This window comes from Phaenicophaeus curvirostris, chromosome 5, assembly GCF_032191515.1.
Source record: "Phaenicophaeus curvirostris isolate KB17595 chromosome 5, BPBGC_Pcur_1.0, whole genome shotgun sequence".
NCBI classification, from domain to species: Eukaryota; Metazoa; Chordata; class Aves; order Cuculiformes; family Cuculidae; genus Phaenicophaeus; species Phaenicophaeus curvirostris.
Window position 1 is genome coordinate 58,418,725 of NC_091396.1, and position 27,366 is coordinate 58,446,090.

The following is a 27,366-nucleotide window of genomic DNA, read 5'->3' on the forward strand; positions in this document are numbered from 1 at the left end:
TAGAGCAGCTTCCAGAACTGAAAGGTGGCTGCGGGAAAGCTGGGGAGAGGCTCTTTATCAGGGAGTGCAGGGATAGGACAAGGGGGAATGACTTTAACCTGAAAGAGAGAAAATTTAGATCAGATATTAGGAGAAAGAGTTTTCCTGTGGGGGTGGTGAGGCACTGGCACAGGTTGCCCAGGGAAGCTGTGGCTGCCCCATCCCTTGGAGGTGTTCAAGGCCGGGTTGGATGAGTCATTGGGCAACCTTTGGGCAACGGTGGGACATGTCCCTGCCCATGGCAGAGGGGTGGAACTGGATGGCCTTTAGGGTCCCTTCCGACCCAACCCAACCCACTCTACCACCGAACTGTGAGCGGGCGGCAGGGTCTGTCTCCCCTCTCTGGCTGAGGACTGGCTGCCCAAGGAGGCGGCCCTGACATTTCCTCCTCCCCTTACGGCCGGAGGGCCTCGCATTTCGGAAAGACTTGGGGAATGAAGGGTGGCTGGGAGGGAATGGGGGGGAATCAAAGACGAGGGGCAGCACTCCCGTTGCTTGTTGCTTCTGGGAAGGAAGGACAAGGACAGGCAGCGCTGCCACTGCCCCCGAGCGCTGTTAGGGGAGCACTGTTTACACCTTGAATGCTGTGCTCAGTTCTGGGCCCCTCACCACAAGAAGGATGTTGAGGCTCTGGAGCGAGTCCAGAGAAGAGCAACAAAGTGGCTGGAGAACAAGTCTTACAAGGAGCAGCTGAGAGAGCTGGGCTTGTTTAGCCTGGAGGAGGCTGAGGGGAGACCTCATTGCTCTCTCCAACTACCTGAAAGGAGGTTGTGGAGAGGAGGGCCTCTTCTGGCCCCTTCTGGCCTCTTCTCCCAAGTGACAGGGGACAGGACAAGAGGGAATGACCTCAAGCTCCGCCAGGGGAGGTTCAGGCTGGACATCAGAAATTAATTTTTCGCAGAAAGGGTCACTGGGCACTGGCAGAGGCTGCCCAGGGAGGTGGTGCAGTCGCCATCCCTGGAGGTGTTTAAAAGATGGGTGGATGAGGCGCTGACGGACATGGTTTAGTGTTTGATAGGAATGGTTGGACTGAATAACCCCCCGGGTCTTTCCCACCGAGACGGGTCTCTGACTCCGGGAGGGGACCGACCCCCGGCCGCTCCCCCGCGCGGCCCCGCCCCGGGCGGCAGAGGGCGGCGGCGCGGGGCGGGCACTTCCGGTGTCGGCGGGCGCCGGGCCCCGCGCGGAGGAAGCGGGGCGGCCATCTTGGCGCGGCCGGGAGGGGCGGGGGGCAGGCGGGCACGCGCGCTCCCACCCGCCTGCTCCGCGAGCTCCGGCGCCCTCGGAGCGGCGCGCGCTGCCGCCTCCGCCCCGGGAGGGTCCCCGCTCGGCCGCCTCCGCTCCGCGCCGACCGCGGCGCCTCTGCTCCCCCCTCCTCACATCCCCCCCCCCCTCCCCCTTTCTCCTCCCCCGGCCCGGCTCTAGGATGATCCCTTCGGGGTCGGGGCGGGCGAGGCGGCTCCGCTCCGCGCGGGGGATCTGAGCGGGGCCGGGGGCACGGGCAGCGACCCCCGCCGGCCGCCCCGGCCTTCATGGTGGCTCCGCGCGAGCGGCGCCGCCCAGCAGAGCCGGGGGCACGTCTGTCCGCCTGTCTGTCTGTCTGTCTGCGCGGCGCGGCCGCCCCGCGGAGGCGAAAATGTCCACTCGGACCCCATTGCCCACGGTGAACGAGCGCGACACCGAGAACGTGAGTACCGAGAGAGCCGGGGGGCGCCGCCCGCGGGGGCTGCACCGCCCCCGCCTCCCCCACGGCGCTGCCCGGCCGCCTCCCCTGAATTCTGTTTGAATCGTCCCGTGCTCCCCCTCCCAAGGCGTCTCATCTGTTCCGATACCCTTTGGGGGCCTCCCCCCAGCCGTTGTCCCCCTCTCTAGCGCTGTAAATTGCCACTCCTACTGCTCCCAAATAATTACCCATCCGTTTTTAATTTAATTACGTTGTAACCCCCCTCCCAGCATGGTTCATCTTTCCTTAATTCTATTTTATCCCCGCCTAGCACGGCTCGCCCGTTCTAGTAGCCTTTTGGGGCCTTCCCCCAACCCCTGTCACCGTCTCCAGCGCTGCAAGTTACTGCCTGTGCCTCTCCCAAATTATTACCCATCCGTTTTTTCTTTAATTACGTTGTAGACCCTCCCCCAGCATGGTTCATCTATTCTAATGCCGTTTGGGGGCATCCCCCCAAGCAGTGTCCCCCTCTTCAGCGCTGTCAATTACCACCCGTGCTGCTCCCAAATTGTTACCCATCCATCTTCCCTTAATCCTGTTTTAGTGTGTGTCCCCAGCATGGCTCTCTTCTTCTAGTAGCCTTTTGGGGCCTCCCCACAACCCCTGTCACTGTCCCCAGCACTGCAAGTTACTGCCTCTCCCAGATTATTACTAATCCATTTTCCCTTAATTATGTTTTAGTACCCCCCCCAGCACGGCTCATCATTTCTAACACTATTTGGGAGCATCACCCCCAACCCCTATCTCCCTCTCCAGTGCTGTAAATTACCACCTGTGCTGCTCCCAAAGTATTACCCATCCATCTTCTCTAAATTATGTTTTAGTCCCCCCACGGTGTGGCTCGCCTGTTCTAGTAGCCTTTTGGGGCATCTCCCCCAACCCCCTGTCCCTCCCTCCAATGTTTTATTTCAGGCTCGGGTGGGTGATGGTGGTAACAAGGAAGACAACGGGTGGGGAGAAGGATCTGAGGGATTGCTGTCTCCTCCTCGTAGGAAAACTTACTGTGAAAAGCAGGGGAATAAAGCTCTGGTAAACAGATGGGAATCATTGGGCTTCGGCAGGGGTGGGCTAGGTGACCTAGATAATAGGCCTCTTCCCTGCTTAATTTGCAAGGTTCGCGATGGTAGTGACGCTGTTGGACCAGTCACCTGTTCATACGACATTAAAAGGGTTTCTTTATTGGAATTATCTTCCAGGCAAGAGAGCCTGTTCCTTCTTTCCTGATCTCCCCATCTTGTTTTCTTTCTTCCTTGTTAAAGGCAGAGTTTAGGAATTGACAGTGTATTTACAAGATTGAGTCAAACACCATATTAACAATTGTACAGGTTGTATTCTAGGGGAGGAGAGAAAAAAAGGAGTAGCCCAACCACATGAGCAGATAGCCACAAACGAAGCTCCATAGAAGACTCCCTTTCTGCAGATAGGAACTGCGTTTCTTTCAAGTTAAAGCTTACTTGATCCCGATGTATCCTGTGTAACCATTTTTCTGTATAGGCTTTGACATGTCCCCAAAAGATAAACAGAAGGGAGTTGTCACTCACTGTAGTCTGAAATGAGTTGATCAGCAAACTTTGTATTCAGCTTTCTGTAAAGGCTATCTGATATTCTTCAGAAGACAAATGCTAAGCTTGACAGAGGAAGCCTTTTTTTTGGGTTTTTTTTGGCTGCTTGTGTTTTGGACTGGTCTGAAAAGTGGAAACTTTGGTTAAAAATTAGGAAAAACTGTTGGATTGTTCCAGACCATAAATAGTCCAAGAAAAGTGATGGTAGCCCCATTGTTTAAAACAAGACCAGACAAAGCGCTAGAAAACATGCTGCATGGAACAATTACTGCATTACTAGGGATTTAGATTTTATTGACATAATAGGCACTTCTGACTTCTGTGATCTTTATTTGTTTTAGCACTAGATGCAACCTGCAGGCTAACGGCTGTGTTGAGCAAAAAGCCAACTAAGCATATTTGGTTGTAAAATCTCAATGAGCTTCCTGCCTTGTGGAAGAAAATAATTAAAATATTATGCGGCCCTTCCTATGCCATGGGGAGAATTGAAGTTGTAACATACGCTACAGAACACTGTACAAAGTTTATTTGGTTAATTGTTTTAGACTGCAAGCAAACCTCACTTTTTCAAGCTCCATGTATGCGTGGAGGCCACGCAGTAAATCATCTTAGAAAGTGTTTGGTTCAGGTTATCTAACTGTAATTAATTCAGACTGTATGTTGGATAACTCAGTGGTGGAAGGACTTTGTATGTGCTCAAGGAAATATGTTATTTACAAGCTGTATGTTCTAGCGCTTGAAATTAGATTTTTACGTGTTTTCCACTTAAGGCACCTTGTTCTCACTTCAAAATATTGGTCTAACACTTCTCTTTAGTAATTTTCATAGTTTAACATATGGGGATTGTCTTGCTTGCAGATGAATTGCCTTAGGTTAGATTAAGGCATATCTTTCAACTCCTGCAATCTGGGCTGGTAACCACAGAAATACCTGTAGGTTGTGATATTGACAGGGAGTGATTAATCTGAGTAATCACCAAATCCACTGAACCATCTCCCCTTACTACAATACCATATTCCTCAAGAAGCTGTCTCTGATATTATGGCCATCAGCTATGTAGAAATTCACTAAAATGCATTCTTTTCAGCCTTGTTTAAAACTAAATTGAAATCTGACATTTAGTCTGTCGGAATGACCCCTACAGCTGCGAGTGCCAAGTCTCTTTTCCTTCTTTTAATGCCAAATGCGATGATTTTGATACTCGCCTAACTGTTCTTCCACCCTTAAGCTGCATGTGTTCTGCTGGCACGATCGATGAGCCCTTGATTCTCTTTCACATAAGTCTAATTTGTTGAAATATATAGGACTCCTTGAAGCGTACGTGGGAAGAGGCTTATTCAAAGAGCCTTTGAGCCATGGTCATGGTCCCCATAATGTCTTCTCTCTGCTTGGAAGGTTAGCACTGCTGACAAAGGCTTGGCTGGTGTTGAATCTGGTTGAAGCATGCTCATCATAGCTTGCCCATGCCTATACTTGCAGTTTTGAAAATGAAGTTAGCATCCAGAATGACTATGAGCGTAAATTATCCTCATGTATGCTTGCAGTTAACCATGTTCAGGGGTTGGCAACTCCTGTTGAATAGACAAGGTCTAATTGTCAGTGCTTGGTTTTTTTTCTTTAAGGCATTATGTACCATTTCTTATTGAGACTCTTCATGCCTGTGCTGCTGGAGTGGAAATACTGTCGCTGGGAGTCTCCCCAAAAGCTGCTCGCAGCTATCAAGCCTTTAGTGCCTTTGAGATTAAAGAATTTGGCTCCGAGTCACCTGGTTTTGAGAGGAAAGGCATCCCAGATGATCTGTGATCATAGGAACTTCACACTTGGACAGTTGGAAGCTGGCTGTTGGCCTGCAATGAGCTGGCTTCTTGCTGCAAAGGTAGAGCGGCTCCTCGCTGGCCGTGGCTTGTGCAATAATGGCTGCCAGCTGCTCAGGGGACAGAAGTGAATGAGATCATTTCAGTCTTCTCCAGAATTATATCCCGCATGTGGGTGAAAAAGCAACAGAGGCAGCAGAGACCTCCTTCACCCGAAACTGAGAGACAAGGTAGACACAGACAAAGGACCTGTAGGTGACAGAAGGATGACTAAACTTGTTTTACTGGTGATGAGGAGGAAGGGAGAGAAGATGGAGGAGGAAGGAGTTTGGAAACACAGTGGGAAAGGAAGGTAGATGATGGAAAACAAAAGATAAGAGGCAGCACAGAGGAATGTGCATATGGCAGGGTGGAGGACAACCAGTTACAAAGAAACAGCAGAAGAAACAAGATTGTGGAGAGTAGAACAGACATTCATTAAAAAAAAAAGTCCCGAGCAGTGGCAAGTTGATGGAGAACTGTAAATAGAAATGCGGAAATACAGGTGGTGTGGAAGTTAGTAGATTTATTTTTTCATAAGAGCACAAAATAGAAAAGAAAAATATTAGACAAGCGAGTCTAATTTGAACCTCTGCATCTGTTGCAGAGCTGTGTTTCTGGGGGAAAAAGGGGAAACTGTTTTGAATGTGTTGGTGTTGCAATCCGAGTTAAAATTTCTGTAATTTGAAGAAAAGCAAGACTAAAATGTACTTTTATCTCCATGGCTGTGCATAATGTGAAAAATTTACTATTGAGAAAATGCCAGTGTGATGGCAACTGTTCTTGTAGAAGCCTATACAAAAGGATTCTGTGCAGCGAAAGTATCTCTCTTTTTTTTTTTTTGATTTATTTTAAAAAGGCTTGGTTGGGTTCAAAAATTTACTTCTAAGATACTGTGGAGGCTATTGTGGTACCTCTTGATTTATTGGCAATTAGCTATGAAATGCATTAGAGCATTTGCAGACAATATGCAAGCTTGCATTATTCAATGTATTATTTATCAGTCTTCTCCTATTACAAATAGATCTGTAACCGGAATGCTTTCTTCCGTAGCATGAAATCCTGGCCTTTTTAAAAGAAGGTGAGCAGGCAAGCATGCCTGTGACCGAGAGTTCTGGTAGATTTTTCTTGTACAGGGACCATCTATGTTATTCTGTATTTTTCACTGGTTGTCATAAATGTTCTGGCTTGAATTAATTAGGTGAAGGTGGCAAAATAACTAGAAATAAAATATGTTTCAGGAATTCATCTGGGATATATTTTTTTAAATTCCAAGTTTTCATGGAGCAGGAAAATGCTTTTTGTGCATTTCTTACTGCCTGACAGGTCTAGTACTGTGTTTATACTCAAAAAATATGTGGTCGGGTTGGTGGCATTGCAAGTCATCGACTGTTAGTGTTTTGCCATTTTGAAGCGAGAGGTTTCATCCTTCAGCTCTGCTGAGCAGCCTGTGCCGTGTTGTTTCGTCGTGTGGTTTCACCATTGGCGTGAAGAGACAGAAGGCTGCTGGGATATCTGCCTCGGCTGCTGCTCCCTGCCTGTGGTTTGTGCCAGCACTTGTTACGGGGTTGTGCGACCAGTCTGCTCAGCTCGCTGATCTGGCTGAAGCCAATCCTTAAGAAGAGTGAGGTTATCCCAGTTCTCTGTGGCTGCAAATGCTGACACAAGTGAGAGGATGGGAATGTCCAGTTCAGGTGGGGAAGTCTTCTTACTGTTTTTGGTTTGGTTTGATTTAAGGCAGTCCTAGCGCACCACTCTAGGGCTAGGATGACATGAGTTGTGCCACAACTGCAGAGATATATAACTGCAGTGGTGCACCTTTTACACATTGTGGTGTTCTGCTCCTGGAAATGAGCTTCCCTTTTTTTTTTTTTTTTTAAGTTACAGCAAAACTAAGCTACAAGGCCTTACTCCAGAAGCTGTTGGCAAGTCAGACTTAGTTCTTGTATTTTATTAACACCTCTGAATGTGACTGAAATTGTGTCCGTAGAGGTAGCAGTCTGAAAAACAGAAGACGACTACAGAAATTATTGTAAGAAAATAAGCAAGAGGAAGTATGGAGCTTTGTACATTGAACTGCATAGACTTCTTCCACAGCTTTCACACCCACTTACCTAATATCCTTACCTGCTTGATTCTTCGTTTTAATTCTAGTCAAAAGGCATATTCATATTGATGTAAGCAGACAATTCCTGTTGACTACACGTCTCCGGTGACTCAAGTCGAAGGAATTCTGAGAGTGGAGGCATTTAGTCTCTCCAGATCTCCATTTCATATGATACATAAGTAACGTGTCTGCAACTTCCTCCTCAGTTAAGTAATGCAGGCTCATGAATATCAGCCAGATCAAAAATGGAGGTCACTTTTTTTTTTTTGGCTGGTGGCTTATCAGGGTTGTCTCTGCTTATTGTGGAGATCATCTGCCACTGAAAATCTTTAGAACATATCATGACTGATGCTTGCTGCTCTTAAAACGTAATCCTGAAAGGTACTGTGTACATACATGGTAACAGTCCAGTCAGTCTCCTGGACGAAACCCTTGGGTTAAAAAGAATTCTTGGCCCGTAAAGCAGTAACTTGTTGACTCCATGTGTGTGTCTTGTTGTGTAAACAAAAATTAGCTTTCAAATAAAATTTGTTCCTGGAGGGTTAGAGCCTAAATAAAGTTTTCTATCTACAAGCTCAATATGGTCTTTGAAAATGGTCTGTGAGGGGTTTTTTGGTTTAGCGTGTAATTACTGACAGTGATGATTCTGGAAACAACTTAGTTGGCAGTATTGTTGATGAAGAATAGAATATGGTTGGCTCTTAAGCTATTATTCCCCAGGCCGATGTCAATAAATATCCATTTTAATCAGCAGTAAAGAAACTTTGGCTTGAAAGATATGATGAATGTCAGATCTTGATAATGTGAAGCAACAAAACAGCTTTTAGAAGGCTTTTCTGACCAGCACCAGACTTATCTTTTTGATTATATAAGCAGGATTTTTTCACTGTTGTGTTATTCAGTGCTAATCATGGAATTACAGCTTCACTCTTTCATATGCAGTATAGTGATGAACTAAATGATGTCAAATGCATCAGCAGAGGCTGTAGAGGTTATACATGGGCACAACACCCGAGCCAGACCATGTATGCCCATGAAGGTGAGCGTCCTTCCTTCACTGAAGGCTGCTAGTACTTTGCTGTCGGTGCATTCCCACTCTGATTTTTGGGGCAATAGTGCAGAACTTTACCACTCCGCTCTTTCCACTGGTGTTCCACGGTCAGGATTGTAGGTGTGGAGGTGCTGATTGCGAGCCTTTGGGTAGCTAAACTCCCTCCAAGGTGAGAGTCTCCTCTATTATCAGTCCATACCGTCTGCCTCCATCAGGCTGCCCAGTGCTGGAAGTTGCAATGCTGTCCTCAGTTTGAGCTATAGCTGCCTTGTCCTGGCTGTTACTCCTGTTGTTTCCATTATTTCCCCCTCCCTGCTGACATTAGGGAGAATTAGTCATGTGCGTCAGGAGGTATAGCCTGTGTATGCTAAAGGCTGTATTTATTCTTCAGATTCTCCTGTTAAACTGGTTGTTTGACAAATATGACCTAATTAAACTAGCCACTTGTTTTCATGAGATGTCATACCAGTAAAATGAATACTATGGTACAGTGAAAATTGCACAGCGAATTCTTCACCTTTTAAGGATAGAAGCATCCAAATTAGTGTTTTCTCTCTTTTACCAGCTACAATGTGTTTTTAGAAGGTCTATTTGTCTCTCTTGCCGAGTTCTCGCCCTCTCAGTTGTTCCACTCCATCAAAGTATCCGTAATGGTAGGGCTGTAGGACACTTGACTGAATAAATCTGCCTTCATGGATTGATAACTTTAGTGCCATGTTGGGTAGCATTTTACTTTGTAGGGCAGTGTTTAAAACTTCATGAGATGGAAGCCATGCTGTTCACCTTTAAGATTGATTGTGTAGCAAGCAAGTAATAACTGCCTTTTAATTATATGTGCTGGAACCAAACAATTGGTTATGCAAACATCAGTACAGCCATACTGGGTCTGACAGAATCTGCCTTGCTCTGTATCCTGATTTGTGCCTGGGTCAGTGGTAGGAGGGAAGTAAAATCAGGACAAGTACCTTTACCTGGTGTCTTATTTTATAGTATAGGAAAATAATGTAATATTTTATAATATATGATGACTTAGGGATTTCAGAGCATTAACTGGTATGTAGACAATTGTGGTTGAGTGTTTGCTGTGACACCTCTTGGTGGTTGCCAAAAATGTAAGTCTGTGTTTTGACTTTCCAGTAGAATTCCTTCGTCAGCAGTCGCAGGATGCCTTGCTGTGCTATTTCATGGGTATATATGCACAATAAGACACTACCTCTGTGAATATCCTTAGGGCTAGCTTTTTATTCTCTTACAGTTAGTACTCCTCAGCAGTCTGCGTGTTCTTGAAGATGCTAATAAGAAATTGGAAATAAAATACAAGACATTGTTAAAAAGGACTGCAGTGAAATTTCCATTTGCATGCTTACTTTAAAATATTGTTATGTTTTAAAAAGCTATGATGTGTTTACTGATAAGTTTTTCTATAAATAAGTGTGCTGATGGGGAGCGTGCAGCCAGAAATTACCATGTGTTTATGTTTCATATGCACAAGTTAGGGTAATGAAGCAATCTAGTGCCTCAAATGTTCATTACATCCTGGAATGTTTAGATTACTAACATTGTGATTACAATTTTTTCTTATTATAATTTAAAAAAGCTGAATTGAATGAGACTGTCATGATTGCTGGTCTGACAGCTTTCCAAGAAATTCTATAATATCATTTAGTAACGTTCCATACAAAGATAAGGTGACAGCTAAAGTAGTGAACGTTCCTAGAGAATTTTGTGAGGTTACATTTTATTAGTTCGTTTGACTGTTAAGAAGGTAGTTTTCACTATTGTATAAAATAAGTCCTTTAAAAAACGGTGATACTATCCGTCCTCCCTGTTTTAGAAAGAAAGCTTCCTACTTTAAATAAACATGGATTTTTGTGGGTCTTGGGCATTATAATTTCTTAATGTTTTTCGGCTTTTCTAATGGCTATCAGATTCTGTCTCTTCCAGGTGTTTCTCAGCTGTTGGCACCTTCTTAAGCAGTATGAGAACTTTGATACTAGTCATCCTCTGCCCTGTGTGTTTCTGATGCTCTGAATGTTGATATATCTCTGACTGTACAGGCACTGGATAAAGCTAACATCTACCAAAAAGATTTCAGTTATCAGCACCTTCATACTTCATCTGCTTTTTACTTTTTTTTCTTTTCTTTTTCTTTCTCTTCATGCTAATCATTATCTGGCTATGAAAGGATGTCGGCTCATCATTGGGGGAAGGCTATTGCGAAAAGGTGGGTTTTGCGTTGTATTTCAAATATAGCTGGTCTTGGGCTTAGTCCCTCCCTCCCAGTAAGGTCTACAGGGTTTTATTTTAACAGAGGTTGTCTCGTTGGCATTAAATCGAATGGTTTTTTAGGCAACCATCCTACTATGTGCAAAAAAACCCAGAACAAACTAACACAACCTTTAAAGTACTTGAAAGATTTTTAAATGGAACCTAATTCATGACAGGATATGGGAGAAAGTGCTTTTTTGTCACGAGTGGATTTCAGGAGGCTTTTCTTTTAAAAGAGATGGTGACTGACTAGCCTGAAGCTTTACAAAGTACCTAGTCTCCTTGCTTCAGTTCCCCATCTGCAGTATAATGGTCTTTCTTTGCATGAAGACAGGTATTTGGGGAATCCCTCAGCCATGGTGAGTGTCACGAATGAGTATTACCCTTACACAGAACGTGTGTCCAGGAGATACAGCTCACCTACACAGCATATGGTAACTTACTACAAATAAACACACACTTGGACCGCCTTTCTTATTGAAGCCATAAATGTGGACCTGGGAAAGAAGCCTGGAATGGAACAGAGTCTTTGGGGATCTGGAGGTGAGGGAGGCAAAAGTCTGCAGACTTCATGGTCTGCTTGGAAAAAGACAAATCACCTGGATCTTAATTTAGAGCAGAGAATTCTGTTGCTGTTTCTCTGGGCTGAGACTGGAGCTGCTAATCTGTGGTGATGGTTTTGTTGCATCAAAGTAGCTGCTGAGGAAATTACCCTGGGAAGTAGCTGAGTATAGCCAGATTATATACAGGGCGATGCCTGACTTGAAATTTCCCTGGACCATCTATGTTTTTACCTTTTGCCTACACCATTTGGCTTCCCATCCACCTGTCATGGCTTCCTGAAAATTATTTGGGCGAGAGAAACACTTTGACTGAGTTTTGAGTTCAGGTCTTTTAGTATTATATGCTGCCAAGCCCTCTTCTTCCTTCATTACCATACGCAAAAGAAAATCCATGTTGAAACTGGGAAGCTGTTTTCTGCAGTTTTTAGAAAGCTTGTATTCTGTTCAATATAATAATCTTGTATTTGACAGAGGAAGGACTTGCTGATAGATACACTTATATGAAGTGAAATGAAGTCTGCATTAGATGTGCTTGGAAATGGAGAGATTTCTACAGAGCAAAACACTGCTATGAGCAAGTCAGTTGGGATGAACTGCGCTGCTTAGGAACACACAGCTTGGTATTCAAAAACCACAGCTGAGAAAGGTCCTATTCTTGAAAAGAAGTAATTTGAGTTAGGATGGAAATGTAAACTTCTATAAAAGGAGATTGTGTTTAATTTATCAACACTGGTCCAAATAAATTCACAGCTGTTAATTCCTCCCTTTAAGTGCAAAGCTAGAAAGCATGAAAAAAATGATAAGACACAAGAAGTCATTCCTCAACAGAGGGCAGTGAAGCTTTCAGGTTATATGAACTAGAGTGGTTTACTATGTGGAATAGAATTTGATAGTGAAACAGAATAATTCTTTTACCAAATATTGTTTATGTACAGTAATATGTAAGTAAAATCAGTTTTGATTAACCAGTACTGAGGTTCTCTGGTTTGGGAATACATGTACCTCCTGCCCACATCCTGACTGCCTTATAAGCTGGTGCAGGTGTAGCGCAGTTTATTACTTCAAGCATAAGACAGCACAGATGAAGGTTTTCAGAGTCAGCTGTGCAGTTCAAAAGCAGCATACTTGTTGACTCTGTCTGCTGGAGAGCCTGAGGTGATAAGCCCTGTTTGCAGGCAGGCTGGCTCTTGCTGAAGGCAGCTTGTATCCGTATGCCCCGTGCCCAGCTCTGGAGTGCTGTAGTCTACATAGTTTCAATATACTGCTTTTTCTGAGATAGGTTATCAGCTCAGTGTAGTGCAATGTAAGTAGTACAGCTGTATTCCTGAGATGCTGTACTTGAAGTAAAACCTCCTCTAGTACATCCAAGAGATATCCTTGTGGCCCTGTACAGAACATCCTTGATCCTGATTGCTGGGGGTAGCATTGTGGGAGGATGTTAGCATCTTGCATCAGCAAACGTTGCTTTTTTTCTAGCTGGTCTGAATAACTTGACACTCAAAGGTACCAAAGGAGCTGACAGAGAAGTTCTCTGCATTGTGTGCTGCAAGGTTTGTTAGAAGTCAAAATCTAGGGAAGTATGAAGGATTGGTACTGCTGTGTCAGTATGTGTAGGGGTGAATAAGATGGCCTGAACGACCAGCACCAGCCTGGCAGTAAGGACATACGAAATAGTGAAATTGTTGATACAGGATTTCACGGACTGTAGTGGTTCCTTCAGCTGGGTGACTGGCCTTGTCCTTCTTCTTCTGCAGAATTATTGATTGATAAGCACTTAGCCAGTTGTGAGTCTCAAGATATTATTGAGAACAATGAGTTGTTATGAAGCATTGAATTTTTACTGGATCTTATGGGTGTGCTGCTTGTTCCTGTGGCATTTATTAGTGCTTTAGAAGAAATGTATACTACTGCTCCTGAAATGAGGATAAAGATTGCTAGAATATTAAGTAGAGAAGGATGGTCCAGTCATTGGGAACATGTAATAACCTGCATGTAAGGATATTTCATTCCGGCTAGATGTGAGATCATGCATGTTGGGAACCAGGAATGTCATTGTGTGTCATATATAGTCATTCTTAAAAAGAGCTGGGGTCACTGCTGGGTGATTAGGTAGAGATGGCCTTCTGCCTAGGAGGGCTACTTCTATCCATGTAAAATCAGTAGAGTGTTGAACAGAAGGTGCAATCTCTCTGTTTAGTCCTGCTGCACTTGCAGTTCTAGCACGAGTCCACGTAGATGATGTTGGAAAAATAGGAGAGGGTTCTGAAGACTTAAACGAAATGTTTTCTTGTCTTCAGTTTTTCTTACAGCAGCCTATTTAGGGAGCTCAATATGTATTCAGCTTGTTAAAGCAAAGGGGTAGTGTGATCATAGTAATTAGAAAACTATATGGGAAGTACAGATCTAGTAACAATGCAGTAGCCAGGCAGTCAGGAGAAGCTAAAACCAGGTTGATATCAAAACACATGCCCCACAGGGAGGGGCAGGTGTGGTGTTTAAATAGTAACTATTGAAACAATTTTTCCAAGACTTAGGGTAGACTTCTCTCAGTAGTATTTCTTAAATGAAATGAATGTCTTTTTAAAAATAATTTGATCACAGCTGTTGTACTCAAATTAACAAACCAAGAAATTTAAGATGCCAACGTATATGGTCACAAGATTACATCAGATTATTAAACAGAGCGTGAAACTTGCCAAGTGTCAGGCAAGCATGGATTTGTTCATTTGTGCTTGCACCCTGGTTGTTTGCTGTTGAGTTATAATCTTGCGTCTTTATGCTACATGTAGGATTTCTGGGATGGCTGTAAATATAGCCTGTCACCTTCTCTGTAGCTGAATATTTGTTCCACATTTGTAGACTACTGAGCATTTCTAACTAATACTTGAACTTGTGAAATTGGCATATAGACCTCAACCAGGAGTTGAGAACAAAGAGACGTGAGAGGACCTGCTCTTTCATAAGCAGGCTCTCTATCAGGAAATTAAAAAATACTGTTAGCTTAACCTTATGATCTAATGAATAAGATCTATTGCAGGTATGAGATATACTAATCCATTTTTACAACTATTAGCTGTTCAGGGAGACTGAGTGGAAGGAACACAACAGGCTGCAGATGGTATTTCAGATCTCTGTAACTAGTGCTCAGCCTATTAATATTCAAGTTTTTTATACATTAAGATTTCTTCCCTTGTTCTCTAGGCCATCCTGCGTATTTTCAGTCATGAGGTTTTGTACAAGCAGGTATCTGGTCCTACTAACAAAACCCCCTCATTTCATCACTAGTATTAAACTGTCCAATAAGGGTGAACATTTTAGTGTGTGCTTTTAGAAAAGCTTTGTTCATGTCTCCTTTCTCAAGGCTTTCCTGCTCTAATTAGGCACAGTAATGCAAATAGGAAATAATATAAAACACTTCTGTGTTCCATAACTGATTTGGCAGCCGACATAAGTTTCTTAAAAATGCTCAATGGTTGCTGCTATTCAGGTGATGTTCTGGTTGGTCTTTACCAGGTCAATGAAATGGGTGTTTTATGAACTGGGAACTTGTTTATTGTCCCCATCAGAGCAAAGTTCTGCATGAATCTGAAGTTTGAGTTGGATACTTCGAAGGTTTCTTCAAGGAGTTGCTAATGTTTCTGAACCTTAAATGCCTCTGATCACTGATGTGTTTTGTCTTTATTTCTCAGCCTTATCTGTGTATGTTTTTATTGCAGCACACGTCCCATGGAGACGGACGGCAGGAAGTTTCCTCTCGAACTGGGCGCTCTGGAGCTCGCTGCAGGAATTCTATAGCTTCCTGCACAGATGAGCAGCCGCATATTGGAAATTACAGACTCCTTAAAACGATTGGAAAGGGGAATTTTGCAAAAGTAAAGCTGGCAAGGCACATCCTAACTGGCAGAGAGGTAAAGTGGCATGGGTGTAAACAGTTGTGAATTGCAGTAGGTGTGAAGGTTGTCTTAGAATAGCATCATCTAAGTCTGTGAACATTTAGCACATTTTACTAGAGCTATTGCCACTGATGTAGGAAAAAAGTAGAAATGGAAAACTGTATTTTTTTGTAGTAATTGCAAAACAATTCATCTTGAAAATGATCTCTTAAATCTCTTTTTTTGACAAGTCCCTGTCCAGCTGTACTCAAGTTGGCACCTGGAATTCTCTGTTGAATCCTCTATTCCCCAAACCAGGCTCATATAGAGCAATTAAATAAGCTTACTGAAAAGGCTGCCTCTTGGGCACAGTGCAGGGCTGTACTGGAAGGGGAAGTCAGGAATGAGAACTAATACCTTCTTGATTCTGATCTGAGTAGCTCAAATGCAGTATTTTCTTGCCAAAGCATTGTATCTCTCAGGAGTTCTGCTATTGTCTGTAGTGCTGGGCAGCCTTGGGAAGACATACCATTTTTTCCAGAGCCAGTTTGTGTGTCTGTTGCTCAGCGTTGTCTGGTGTAGACCAAGCTTTCGCTTGGTATCTATTCATAGTGTCATAACTCGGCTCCATAACTTATTTCTGCATGCCATTGCAATGTAATTAGTAACTTGCACTTAATCATGGTTCTGATTTGGTGGGCTGTAGTACTGTTTGCTCGTTACAAGATGTTTCTTGGTGCTGTGTTATTAATAGTAGCTCTACAAACTGAAAGGGGGGGGAAACACCTTGTTGACCTTTTCTTGCCAAACTTGTCTAATGAAGCCAATGTCTGCTGAATACTGGCGAGGACTTTAAAGAAATATCTGTGGCTGACTGCAGCACTTTAAGGGACTTTCTTATTTTTCTAAGCTAGAGTTCAGTAGCACTAGGTGGGACAGAGAGCACATCATTTTGCAAGAGTTGATAGGAGGGATTTTTGGTTTGTTTTTTTTTTTAAGCTGACAGTTTCAGCAGTTGTCTTCTGGTGTTAAAGTTGGTACTTATTTGTAGGCAAAGTTTTGTTTAACTGCTTTCCACTTGAGTTCCCTCATTTTTTCACTGATACCGAGCACAGGAAATGCAAGTGCGTGGGTAGTGTGTCTTTGCTATTATTATAGGTGCAGGAGTTGGAAATAGGTATTGTGTGTCACACACTGCTTTTGCAAAAATTGAAGTTCATTTTCTTTTACTGGGACATAACTGTGTGTTGACCTCTGGCTCGTTATTTTTGTTTGAAATTCCAGCAAATAAAGTGACAGTGTAAAGTCTGTGGCCAAATTCAGAAATATCTAAGTACAGAGCTTCTTTAACTCTCATGGAATAGATGTTGTTCAGTCAATTTGGAGCTTAAATACTTTTCAGCGTGTGGCCATTGGTCCTGGTTACCTAGAGTGAATGGCATTCCCTTGAGGGGAACAATTAAGCTAGTTTTAGAAGAACATCTTGAAGATATTTTAAACTACTTCTTTCTGAGAGAGATGAGTAAAAGTTTCTCTTCTTGCTAGGTGAACTATACAGCATTGATAATTGCATATTTTAAATGTGTATCACGACAATTGTTCACAGTATTCTGGATAACAGTATCCCCAGTGTCATTAATGTACGCTTGCTCTTACAGAAATATTTATCTGATCAATCTTTAGATTGTGCTAACCTTTTTCATGACTGCCACATTGATGTGCTTTGGTTGTGATCAAGAACACTTTGTACTTTGAATCTGTCTTTCTGTGCTAACTCATCTCCAAGGTTGTTTATATCAGTTTTCTGTTGTATTTGATGGTGCCTCTTAACTCCTTCAACAGACTTAGTCATTACAGTTTGATTTTCTGTGCCAAGGCCACTGGTACACATATTAAACAGAATTGGTCCTGAATCTTGTCCTTGAAAAACTTACTCATTTATTTCCAACCTGCTATCTCTGTAGCCATTTTTTTTTAAATTAAATAAGCTCTGTGTGCATTTCAGCTTATCTAGTTCAGTAATTTCCATGCATCCTTCTAAATGAGGTTTTACAATAGCCCAGATAGTCATATCTCATGTGTTTCCATTGGGCACAATTATCTGTAGGAAAATATGTTACATTTAACCATTCTGTAGGTTTCCTTATTTTTTCCCTGCAAGTTTCAAGCTCAAGCTCAAGAATTTTGTTGTAAATGGCTCTGCTAGAAAAAAAATATATAATAATTTCTAAGCCTGTGTTGCTATTTTGTTCTTTATAGATTTTAGGAATCTCTGCTACAAGAAATATTTTTTTTTTCTTATTGTATCCTTGCTGTATTTGAACCCTACTTATCCTCCTGTTATCCATGAGGCTATTCTTAACGTCCTTTTAAGTGTCCAGTTCAGTTTCATTTTATGGCAATTCCTTCTTTGTATCCCTGCACTGATTAAATTCTTAGTCATGCAGCAGATTGGCACTTTTTTGTCACTTCTTGGGAGAAGAGGATGTTTGTTCAGGCGTTCTTCTTGCATAGTTACCCATCTGCTTGCATCTGGAGTCCTTCCCTGTGAATTTTCTTGTTGCTTGAGATACAGCTTTCGTGTTTCCGACTGGAGTAAGTTCCAGGACTCTTTTGTTTTCGTCTTCAGTGTGTCTGCAGGATGTATGACGAGTGCCCAGCCTCAAATTACGTAGAAGGAGAAATGTCTAGCCCTTCAGGGGTTTATCAGAACATCAGCCAAACTTGAGGGGGGGAATGGATTGTGCTGCCGGGGGCTGCATGGCATTCTGGTCACTGTAGAGGTGTGGAGGGTTATCTTCACTGCACTGGAGCTGGTGTTTGGAAACACACTCCATTGAGATCCTCTGTCTAGAAGAATATTATTTGTAGTCCGTCTGCCCTTTCAGAACAAAGAACCTTCATTGTAAATCTGCTTTTGTTAGTTCTTTCACTGTAAGCCATGAATTTTCTGTTGTAATTTATGAAAGGTTATTTCCTCTTACAAGTTTTCCATACTTGCCAAAGTTAATCTAAAAGATGAAATACCTTTTGCTGTTACCAAGGTGGCTGGAATCGCAGCCAAAAATATACAGATCCTTCTGTTCATTGACAGCATGTGTTCAGTTAGTAGCCAGGAAGTTGAAGTTTCCTAGTGAGACAGGATTCTTTTGGGATCCAAGTCTGACTCCAAGGAATCTATTGTCATCATCTGTCTGTTCTTCTCTTGGAAAAAGTGAAATTTAAGAGGGAGAAAACATTCTGAATGGTAACAGTTTAGCCAATTAGCTCTGTGTCTTAACTTCTGATTGCTTTAACTCCCTCATTCAAGTCATGTAGGAGGAATTTTTTAAGTCATTTTATTGTAGATGGTGAAAGCAAAGTTAATTTTAATTCTGCTAACAATCTTGCACAGAATATCATGGCTGATGCAGTGGTGACAGTGCAGATGGACTTGTATTCTTCCAACGCTGGCCATAGCACACAATGCTTGAAACAGTTCCAGATTCACGTTGTGTAAAGAGAGCGAAGCTTCTGCTTTGGAAGGAAATTTGATGTATTATTAGCTGTGCTTAGTAAAATGGAGGCTTTTCTTTCTCAGGTGTGTCAGAACTATTCCTGGGGGCAGGGCTCCCTTTTTCAGGTGCAAGGCACCTGAAGTTGTTCCCTGTACAGATGATGGGTTCAAGCTCTGAAAGTCAGTGTTAACACATTGTACTCTGTGTTCATGTGGATAGGAATTCTCTAAATACATCCTGCTTTTAAAGCTATAATTAGTACACTGAACAGGCCTGTGAGTCTGCCTTTCAGAATACTGAGGTGTGTACCTTTCCTGTATCTCCAGGGCTGAATTTGTTTACCAGTGTCAGAGACCTCTCTGTTCATCTGGTACCAGTGTTTAGTGTGGGAGGTGAACAGTGTTGCAGAAACCCAATACCTTAAGACTTCATGAGATGAAACAAGTTTTAAGTCTTTCAAAGATTGACCAGAATGGTACGGGTCAGAACACAAATACAACTTCTGAGTGGAAGGCATTTGCCGAGCAAACAGCCATCTTCTGCAGCATGGCTGGTCTTGCGACACCAGGTGACTGTTGCATAACATCATCTGCCGTTGACAAAGGCGATGGTCACTCCACCCTGGGGTTATAAGGGACTGCAGGAATTGAATAACTTTGAACTATTGTCACAAAGGTAACAATAGGAATAAAGGTAGAGGTAAAAATCTTTCTTGGTTTCATACACAACTGCTACTATAAAAATACCTGTTGCTTACTGTCTTTATCTCGTTTGGTTTTTTCTAAGTGATTTCTCAAGGTTCTGTAATGGAATTTTGCCTCAGGAAGTAGCAATCTTTGATTTCAGCAGCATGCCTTAGAAGAAAATAATACCCAAAGCAGAAGTATTCTTAGATGGCTTCTTGGTAACATCTCATTGTATCTTACATCTTGAAGGGCTCAAAATAAATCTTGAATCTCCGTTTCAGAAAACACCATATCCATCATATAATTCTGTGACGCACCCAAATGTTAAATACTGTGTTCCCCTCTCACCTTCTCCATCATGATGATCCATCCATTTGTTTTTGCACTTGAATGTAGGGATATAAATTTGCCTCGATATAAGATATTCTTTATTCCATATGTTACCAACTCCAAGTTAATGAGATGACAAATATAGTACAAAGCAATGCAGGGAAATGGGAGCTGTGGCATGGGAAGGAGCAGCATCTGTTGTTTGAGCCAAAAATTCAAGGGGAATTGTACTTTGCTTTGTACCAGTGAGGTATTAGAATCAGCTGAGTTGCAGCATCTTGCCTCTTTGAGAAGCACCAGCTCCTTGGCTTCTATAGAGTTCCTTCTGGTATGCTTAGTCTCTAATTTAGAAAGGAAAAATACCAATTGGCATGTAATTCTAGAAAGATTCCCATTTTCTGTTTTAACTCATCCTTTATCCAAATTGCATTGCACTGAGGCTCTTGCCTATTCATTGCCTCAAATATTCAGGTTCTGACTGGTTACCATGGTACCAAATTTATCTTTTGATTATTTTGTGCAATTTTTATTCTGTTCTTTTATATTCCTGTGTAGTATTTACTGAAAAGGTGAGAACCGGTAAAGGAATGAACTTGCCCAAATTGTTGTGTTACTGCTATAGCCAATGGGTTTTTGTTGATCTACAAATGCTACTTCTTTTCATATCCATTAGGGAAGGAATGGATAAAAGTATTGAGAAAATTTCTAAAGGTGAACTTAGTTCTTGCAAAATCTGTGTGGAATTACTTTCATTTTACTCTGAAATCTCCAATTTTAGAAGCTTCTTCATGAACTGCCAGTGCCCAGTCAGTACTGTCTAATCTGTTGTGTAGTTATACTGTGTCAGTATTATCTGTAGGCACACTGCTCTCTTATCAGGGCACTGTCTGGTTTGGAGCTTCTGCTGCAGTAAGTGTCATGGTCTTAATGTCAAGCAAAAGACTTAAGTGAATTTCTTCTCAATATGGTTAAAATACTAGGGTTTTTTTCCAACCACCTGTTTCAATTGTTGCAGTATAAGTAAATTATACTTCAGCCATTAATTCCAAATGTTTTTAGTATAATTACAAGTACATAAATACCTGAAGAAACCTGAGTGGCTTTTGTGTAATTTTCATGTTTTCCATTTGTGTTACTGGATTTGATCATGTTGCAATAGCACTGCATAGCTCGTTTGGAAAATACTGATTATGAACTCTTCCTTTAGGTTGCCATAAAAATAATTGACAAAACGCAGCTGAACCCAACTAGTCTACAAAAGGTAGGTTTTTGCATTTAATCTTTCAACTGTATCACGACTTGTTTTGTTTCACTGCCTCTTTCCCTTAACCCTGAATGCCTGTGCTGGAGAATCTGAAGCATTGCATACCTTGCACACATCTGACTACTGTATTTGATAACTAGCTTTGTATCACATGTTTGTGACAACCCTGCAGTTGTTGATGATAAACTTGTACAGAGCTGTAAACTGAGAAAATAGTGGTGTTAGCCACTTTGCCTCCCAAGCATAGCAAACTCTGTAGAGAGGACGTTGTGGTTTGGTGTCATGTCCCCATGTTTCCTTCATGCTGGTCGCTGTGTTAAACTTACCAATACAAAGCTTGTGTTCTGTCCTGTTAAACTTGAACATGCTGCTTCTGGACTGAAGGCCAAGCAGTATCTGTGCCTTTCACATAATTTGCAGCAGAAAAGAGTGCCGCAGTTTTGCAGAACAAATTGGAGCATGGCTATTCTCGTTTCTTCCCTCTAGCCTCCGATGTTTAATGTGCTGTTAGAGTTGTATCGCCTTATCTATTTTAGTAGGTAGTGATAAATCCCACTCTTTATTCAAGCAAACCAGTCTACTTTGGAGTGCCTGCAGGAAGTACATTTAAATGTCACTTTTACCTAGGACTTTTCTAACTCTGTCCTTTTAAGTGCTGCAGTCAAAGGCTTGTTATTTGCTTTTGAGTACTTTGATAAAAAAGGCTCCTTGCAATATTTCTGTTTGAACAAGAGCATACCCTCGACGTACCTGCAAACAAAATGGAATAGCATAACCAGAGTAAACTGGAGAATATTTGGATTTTACACAAATACTAAAAAGATTGAGTGGCTATATGTTTTTATCAAAACTAGTGGTGCAAAAGTAAATTGGAAAAACGCACAAGTTCTTACATTGTAGAGTTTAGTTGAGAGACAAAGAATAACTTATACCTCTGAGCAGGTAGCAGCTTCCAGACAACTCCATAGGCTGGCTAAAAGTAGATTGCATGGTTCCAGTTTTCTCAGAATTTTTTTTTTCCTTGAGGTTGCTGGTAATTTCTGGGTAAGCAGGGAGGAACTTAAATATAAATTAAGTAATATGATGGATTAGATAAAGTTGGTTTGTGTGGCAGATCCGTTCAGCTTTGAATACCTGAAAGAACTGTTAAATGCTTGAAGCACTTGGAAGAGAAACAAAAGCTGTGTAATGCGAGGGGAGGGGTCAGGAGATGGGAAAAACAGTGGCGGAAAATTGGAGAGGCTGTGTTATCAGACAAAAATGTAAAATCTTAATCCGTTCAGTGTTGTTATCTTGAGTTTGGACTGTAATGCTAGCTCGAGCTCAAATCAAAGTAGAAAGCAAACCTTTTTCAAGTCACAGGTGTTCAGTTGGCAAGGCTACAGTCTGGAAGTGGGCTTGCTGGCCCTTTGGTTCCTGGCTTGCAGCCTGCGCAGTGCCCACTTGCATCTTTGTCTCCCTTGTGTTTTCATTTTTATTTACAATTTATAAAATTAGATTTTAATGTGTGATTTGTAAATTGGTCTTGTCTGCCACTCGGTTTCTGAAATGGGAGTCTGGAAGAGTAGTGCAAAATAGTGGGTAGGAATTGGCTCAGATGTGGTGAGTGTGATTGCTAATGTACTCTCCTCTAAGCTCATTTGTTACATGAGCACAATAAAAATGTTGCCAGGTATGTCAGTGTTTTCAACTAAAAAATTGCAAGTAATTGTCTTAAAATTAAATGCCTGCTTGTCATAGTAAACAGAGTGAATGCACAGCACATTACTTATCAGTTTTGCTTGATCAAGCCTTTTTGTGCAAGCCCTTGCCCCTTTTTCCCCAGTGCTGTCAGCAGTGCCATAGCCTCTGTGCATTTGAAGCCGACTGCACACACAGCCCCTAGATGCAGGGGGAGCTGAGATGGAAGTGCTTCTGATCTTGCACTTCTGGAGAGAGCGATAAAGTATTTGAGGTATGGTGGGGAGGGAAGGCCAGAGCTGAGAAGAGGGTGTGGTGTGCAGCGTCTCAGCTGCAGTGTAGCTGCATACCCCAGCCATCCTGAGGTGGGGAAACAAATGGTGATTAAGGCTGCCAGTTCTGATTTCTTTGTATTACATCTTCCAGCCAGCTGCCAGAAAGAAGTTAACCTTGTTAAGGACTTACTTTGCGTTCTGGAGCAGTAATTCTCGGGATGCCTACACGCTGAGCTCCGGGTGGCTGCAGTCCTGGCAGCTCAGTGTTCAGCAGTGCAGCTCTTCAGAAGAGTCAGGTTTCCTCTGCTGCTGGGAAAGGCGGTGGTAGCCACACGCACCTACTCTTAACTGTTTTTTAGTACCTGATCACTCCTCTGCTGCTCTTGCTTAGTGAAGAGGAAACTGTAACCAGTACTTCCCTGCTTTGAAAGAAATGGGAATTCTTAGAGCTTTTTTTCCCATGCTGGTGGTGTTAGTCGTATTACTGTTCTCCACAAATCTGCTTATGTACTCAGTCCCAGTGAATGCTGGTCTCACTGGGAAAAAGTGCTGATGGTACAGTAGTGCACTTCCTCATCCCTTAAAAAATAGTTCGGTTGTTATTTTGGTTTGTTGTTTTTGTTTGTTTGTTTTTAATTAACAGTGCCATTGTATGCAAGGTTTTTGTATCAAGCCTATATAATATCACTAAATCAGTTCTCATTTTCATTTTTTAGAACTTGGCTCCTCAGCCAAATATTTTTATTCATTCTGTGCAGATGTTTTGACAGTAGTTTGGGCCATTTTTTTGTTAAAGATTTTGAATTCTTAAACATCAATTGTCACATGGACCATGTCCTTTCTAAAATGGTCAAATGGGTACTCTTAAGGACTGCAAGAAAGGGATGACAATTTAAAATGCCAGGCTTTTCTGTTAGTAACAAATACTTTTTCTGGTTTTCAGTTGTGGTTTGTTTGAGGCAAACTTGCGTTGGGTAAAGGCTTCCTGCTTGAGGCTCCTAGTAATATATAGGGCATATTTCAGTGAGCAGTGACCACAAGAAGCCTAATAAACAGGTGAAGCATAAACTAGCTTGGAAAAGCCCTCCTTTTACAAGGAAGGAGGTCAGGGTTATATGGGGGCTCTGCATCTGACTTGCTTTTTGGCAAAGTTTTTTTCAGTGTTTTTCAAATAGCTCTCACAGTAGCTAATGCAGGAGCCCTCCTAATCTGTCTTGCGGTGTGTTCAAAGAGTGTTGGCTTAGAAGATGGGTCCTTCTTTCTCCCCACTCACTCCTGTGTTGTTTGGTATGCGTCAGCATAATAAAGTTCAAGTAAAATTGATTCAAGTTTATTATTCAGTGTGTTTGCGCTTCCATTGATGGTTTGTTGGGGTTCATTTACTCAGTTTGTTGGCTACCAGCATTAATTAAATGTAAATCTTTCCTCGTATCTAACATGGCTTTCAGTCAAAGGATCAGACCGCAACAAAGCTGAAAGCCATTTGTTTGGCAGACTGAGGATGTTTGTCTTACTGTGTGATGATAATTACTGCCTCATTTGCTAGAAGTTGATGCACGTAATATGTTGGGGGAATGAAACATGGGAAGCCCATTTTCAGCATACTGTGTGAAAGTTGTACAATATTTTGCATAGTCTATTTCTGATCGAGGAATACAATAATATATGATAGAATGCCAAGTACTTGCACGTATCCCTGTGGAAGTTGCTATCTGTGTCAAAATGCCACACACAACATTTAAACTGACTAGGGGACCACAATCTGAAGTGCTTTTATCTAACTGAAATTATAATAAAGAATTTGGTGATGGTTGTATCGTATTCTCAAGTATTTTTATTTTTTAATTTCCTCTGATTCAAAAATAGTCTTTTTTTTTTTAAAGAAGCTTGTTTCTAGTCACCCACTTCGGCAAATGGCTCATATGTAGAAGCTACTTTTTTACATGCTTCATTTGGGTTAGTAATGCAGAGTAGTCGTCTTGTGGACCAGTGTTATATTTAGAGCAGCCCAAAATGTGTTGTGAGCCTGACTTTGTCACATGAGACCATCAACGTGTGCAGGGTACAATGAAGGAAGTAACTGTCTCCAGCCAAGCCAGCATACTTTATAAAAAAATGAGTATATATTAATTTACATGATACTCATTTTTACTGCTTTATTTTGTATTGCCCTTTGTTAGCTGTTCTTGTTTGGTGGCACCAATTGTAACTGTCTAAGTTCCCATAATCAATTGCATGAATGTATCTTTTTTATTTTTCTTTTTAGGTGGGTGAGGTGATGATAAATAGGCTAACGGCTGCGTAACAGCCAAGGTCTTCATCTGTGCAGCAGTGGTGCTGCCTGTGGTGAGAGTTTGACCCAGTGGGCTTTATCTGAGCGTCAGGGGTGAAATACGCCAGTAATCAGTTGAGATTGAATTAAGCAAACTCTTCAAAACTCCAAAAGCTGACAAGAGGCTTTCAGTTATATAAGCTGTGATTAAAAGTATTAATGTAGTATTAAGAATATATTATGCAGCAGTTCAGCTGAACTGAATGAAAAATAAGAAAAAAATTGCCATAGATTCAACTGCTTTTAAATTTCTGGCAATCAGAGGTGATCAAGTAGCCTACCTTGTCTAATTATGTCATTTCTGGAGCTTTTTAATATATAGTTTTAAAAAAGGCAGTTTACTTACTTCTCTGGGGGAAAAAGAAAACATATATGCAGAGTTTTCGAAACTGTTTTGCATGGCCAAAAATTTACTTGATCAGTCAATCCTGATTGCTTTTAAGCAGCTTGTCCTCTAGTGCAGTGTGAGGCATAGGCCTGGATAACGATAATAAGGTCATTAAAAGGATTTGGAAAACTGGTTTTACTCTATATTCTGGCAGTGTCCTGTGCACAGCAGTGGCTGTAGCAGGGGATAGAAGGTCTGTTGGGCGGTGCAGTGAGGATTGCTCCCTAAATCCTAGTCTTTAGAAGCATCAGAAAGCAGAGATTGGTTAGAATTACTGGTCTCCAAGTTGTGATTTTTTTCCTATTTATTTATTTATTTATTTATTTAACACCCCCCATCATTGTCTTTCGCTGAAAGACACGAAGGCAGGAGGATTTTGTTTTGTTGACTCTTTGGTTGTTTCCTCTTTCACTTTTTTTTTTTGTGCTTTTATTAAGTACGTCTAGATTTTTGAGTTGTTAGTAATATATGTAGACATATTAAATGCCTTTATATGAAAGGCTTAAGAATGTCAGCCCTCTGGAGTCTTGGGCTGGCATGGGGGAACCTGCCAAGAGAGAACAGCAATGCACTGGACTGCCGTATAGCATACTGCCTGAAAAGATGATTTGTTGGATTTTCCATATACAATAGTATTTGTACTTCAAGATATGTATTTTTGTTAATAATTTTTTTATCTTGGGTCTTTTCTGGGGGAAGAAGTGGGATTGCTTTTTATTAATCTGGTGCTAACCAACTTCATTAAAAACAATGTTTTATAATATAGTAAAACCACCTGTGGCATTTTTAGTATTAACACTTACAGGTTTATGTGGCTCTTATAATTGTCTTTTGCAGAAGAGATTTTTCAGTGGTGGAAATAATTAACAGCTGATCAGTGAGAGACTTTGCTTTTTGTGGTTTGTTAAATATTATTCCCATATTGTCATTGAGTTGCAGGAGGACAGAGTTTGCTCTGTGATACGCAAAGCTGAACTCTTTAATAATTAGTCAAGCAAAGCTCTCTTCACATGGGTATTGGTGGGCGGGGGAACGAGGTCCTAACAATCAGTATGTGGTCTCTGGATGCAGCACTGTGCATCGAACATGATGTCGCAGCTTGAAATGGGTAGTTGTACTCCTCACCACCCATCCCACCAAAGTAGATGTCTTTCTGTTTAATTTATTCCTGGACCTTGTGCATCAGTCTGGGTTAACACCAGTGCTTGCATAAGGGCAAGCAGTGCAATCCTGCTTCCTAGGAAGGTGGATGGTAAAGAGAGTGGGAGCAGGCTGGTCCCTTTGAGACTGTACCCCTCAAGTAATGGTGTTTCTTCTGTCTGCTGGGGATTGTTTGGTCAGGAGAACACCATTTGTATTCTACTCGATTAATTCTGGCAAGTACACTCGCTACGTTGTGAGCCAAGCAGGTTTGAAGGCTGGATGTCTGGCAGTTAGAGTTGGAGCTGCAGTGATGAACTCGGGACTAGTTGCTACTACATGTTAGTCACCTTGCAGGAACACTTCTGAAGGGCCAAGAGGGAGCCTTGCCTCCTCATCTCCCCTTAATACTTGCTCCTTGCTGATGTGGTAGGATAACACACTGTTGGTGCAGTATAAGTAGCTGGTTTTTCACCTGTAAGTTCCTGTTGTAGCACAGTAATTACTTGGCTTAAATGAAGTACTGAAGAGTGAAGAGTTCATACTGGTAACAGTGCAGTGATGTTCAACAGGTGCTCTGGTGGGGGTTCCTGAAACTTTGGAAAGAGTGTTTTCTGTGAAGGGATGAAAAATAGTGTGAGATGTACTGGCCATCAAGAAGCTGCATGAGTGCATAATGGTCTTCTGGCCCCAAAAATCTGCAAGTCACGGAGCTAAGGAGCACTTCATGGGTGTG

General features: G+C 42.0%; 1 protein-coding gene across 13 annotated transcripts in view; it reads left to right on the forward strand.

Annotated features, from left to right (window-relative positions):
- Positions 1-1,599: 1,599 nt before the first annotated feature.
- Positions 1,600-27,366, forward strand: part of MARK3 (microtubule affinity regulating kinase 3) — a 65,167-nt gene continuing 39,400 nt past the window's right edge. For 12 of the 13 annotated variants that reach the window (XM_069858917.1, XM_069858906.1, XM_069858904.1 and 9 more), the window contains exons 1-4: positions 1,603-1,726; positions 10,521-10,559; positions 14,883-15,074; positions 20,759-20,812. In XM_069858917.1, coding sequence (XP_069715018.1) covers positions 1,676-1,726; positions 10,521-10,559; positions 14,883-15,074; positions 20,759-20,812 — 336 coding nt within the window. In that variant the 5' untranslated portion in view covers positions 1,603-1,675. Of the gene's footprint in view, positions 1,727-10,520; positions 10,560-14,882; positions 15,075-20,758; positions 20,813-27,366 lie in introns of all 13 variants that reach the window. The other variant, XM_069858905.1, reaches the window with a different exon arrangement.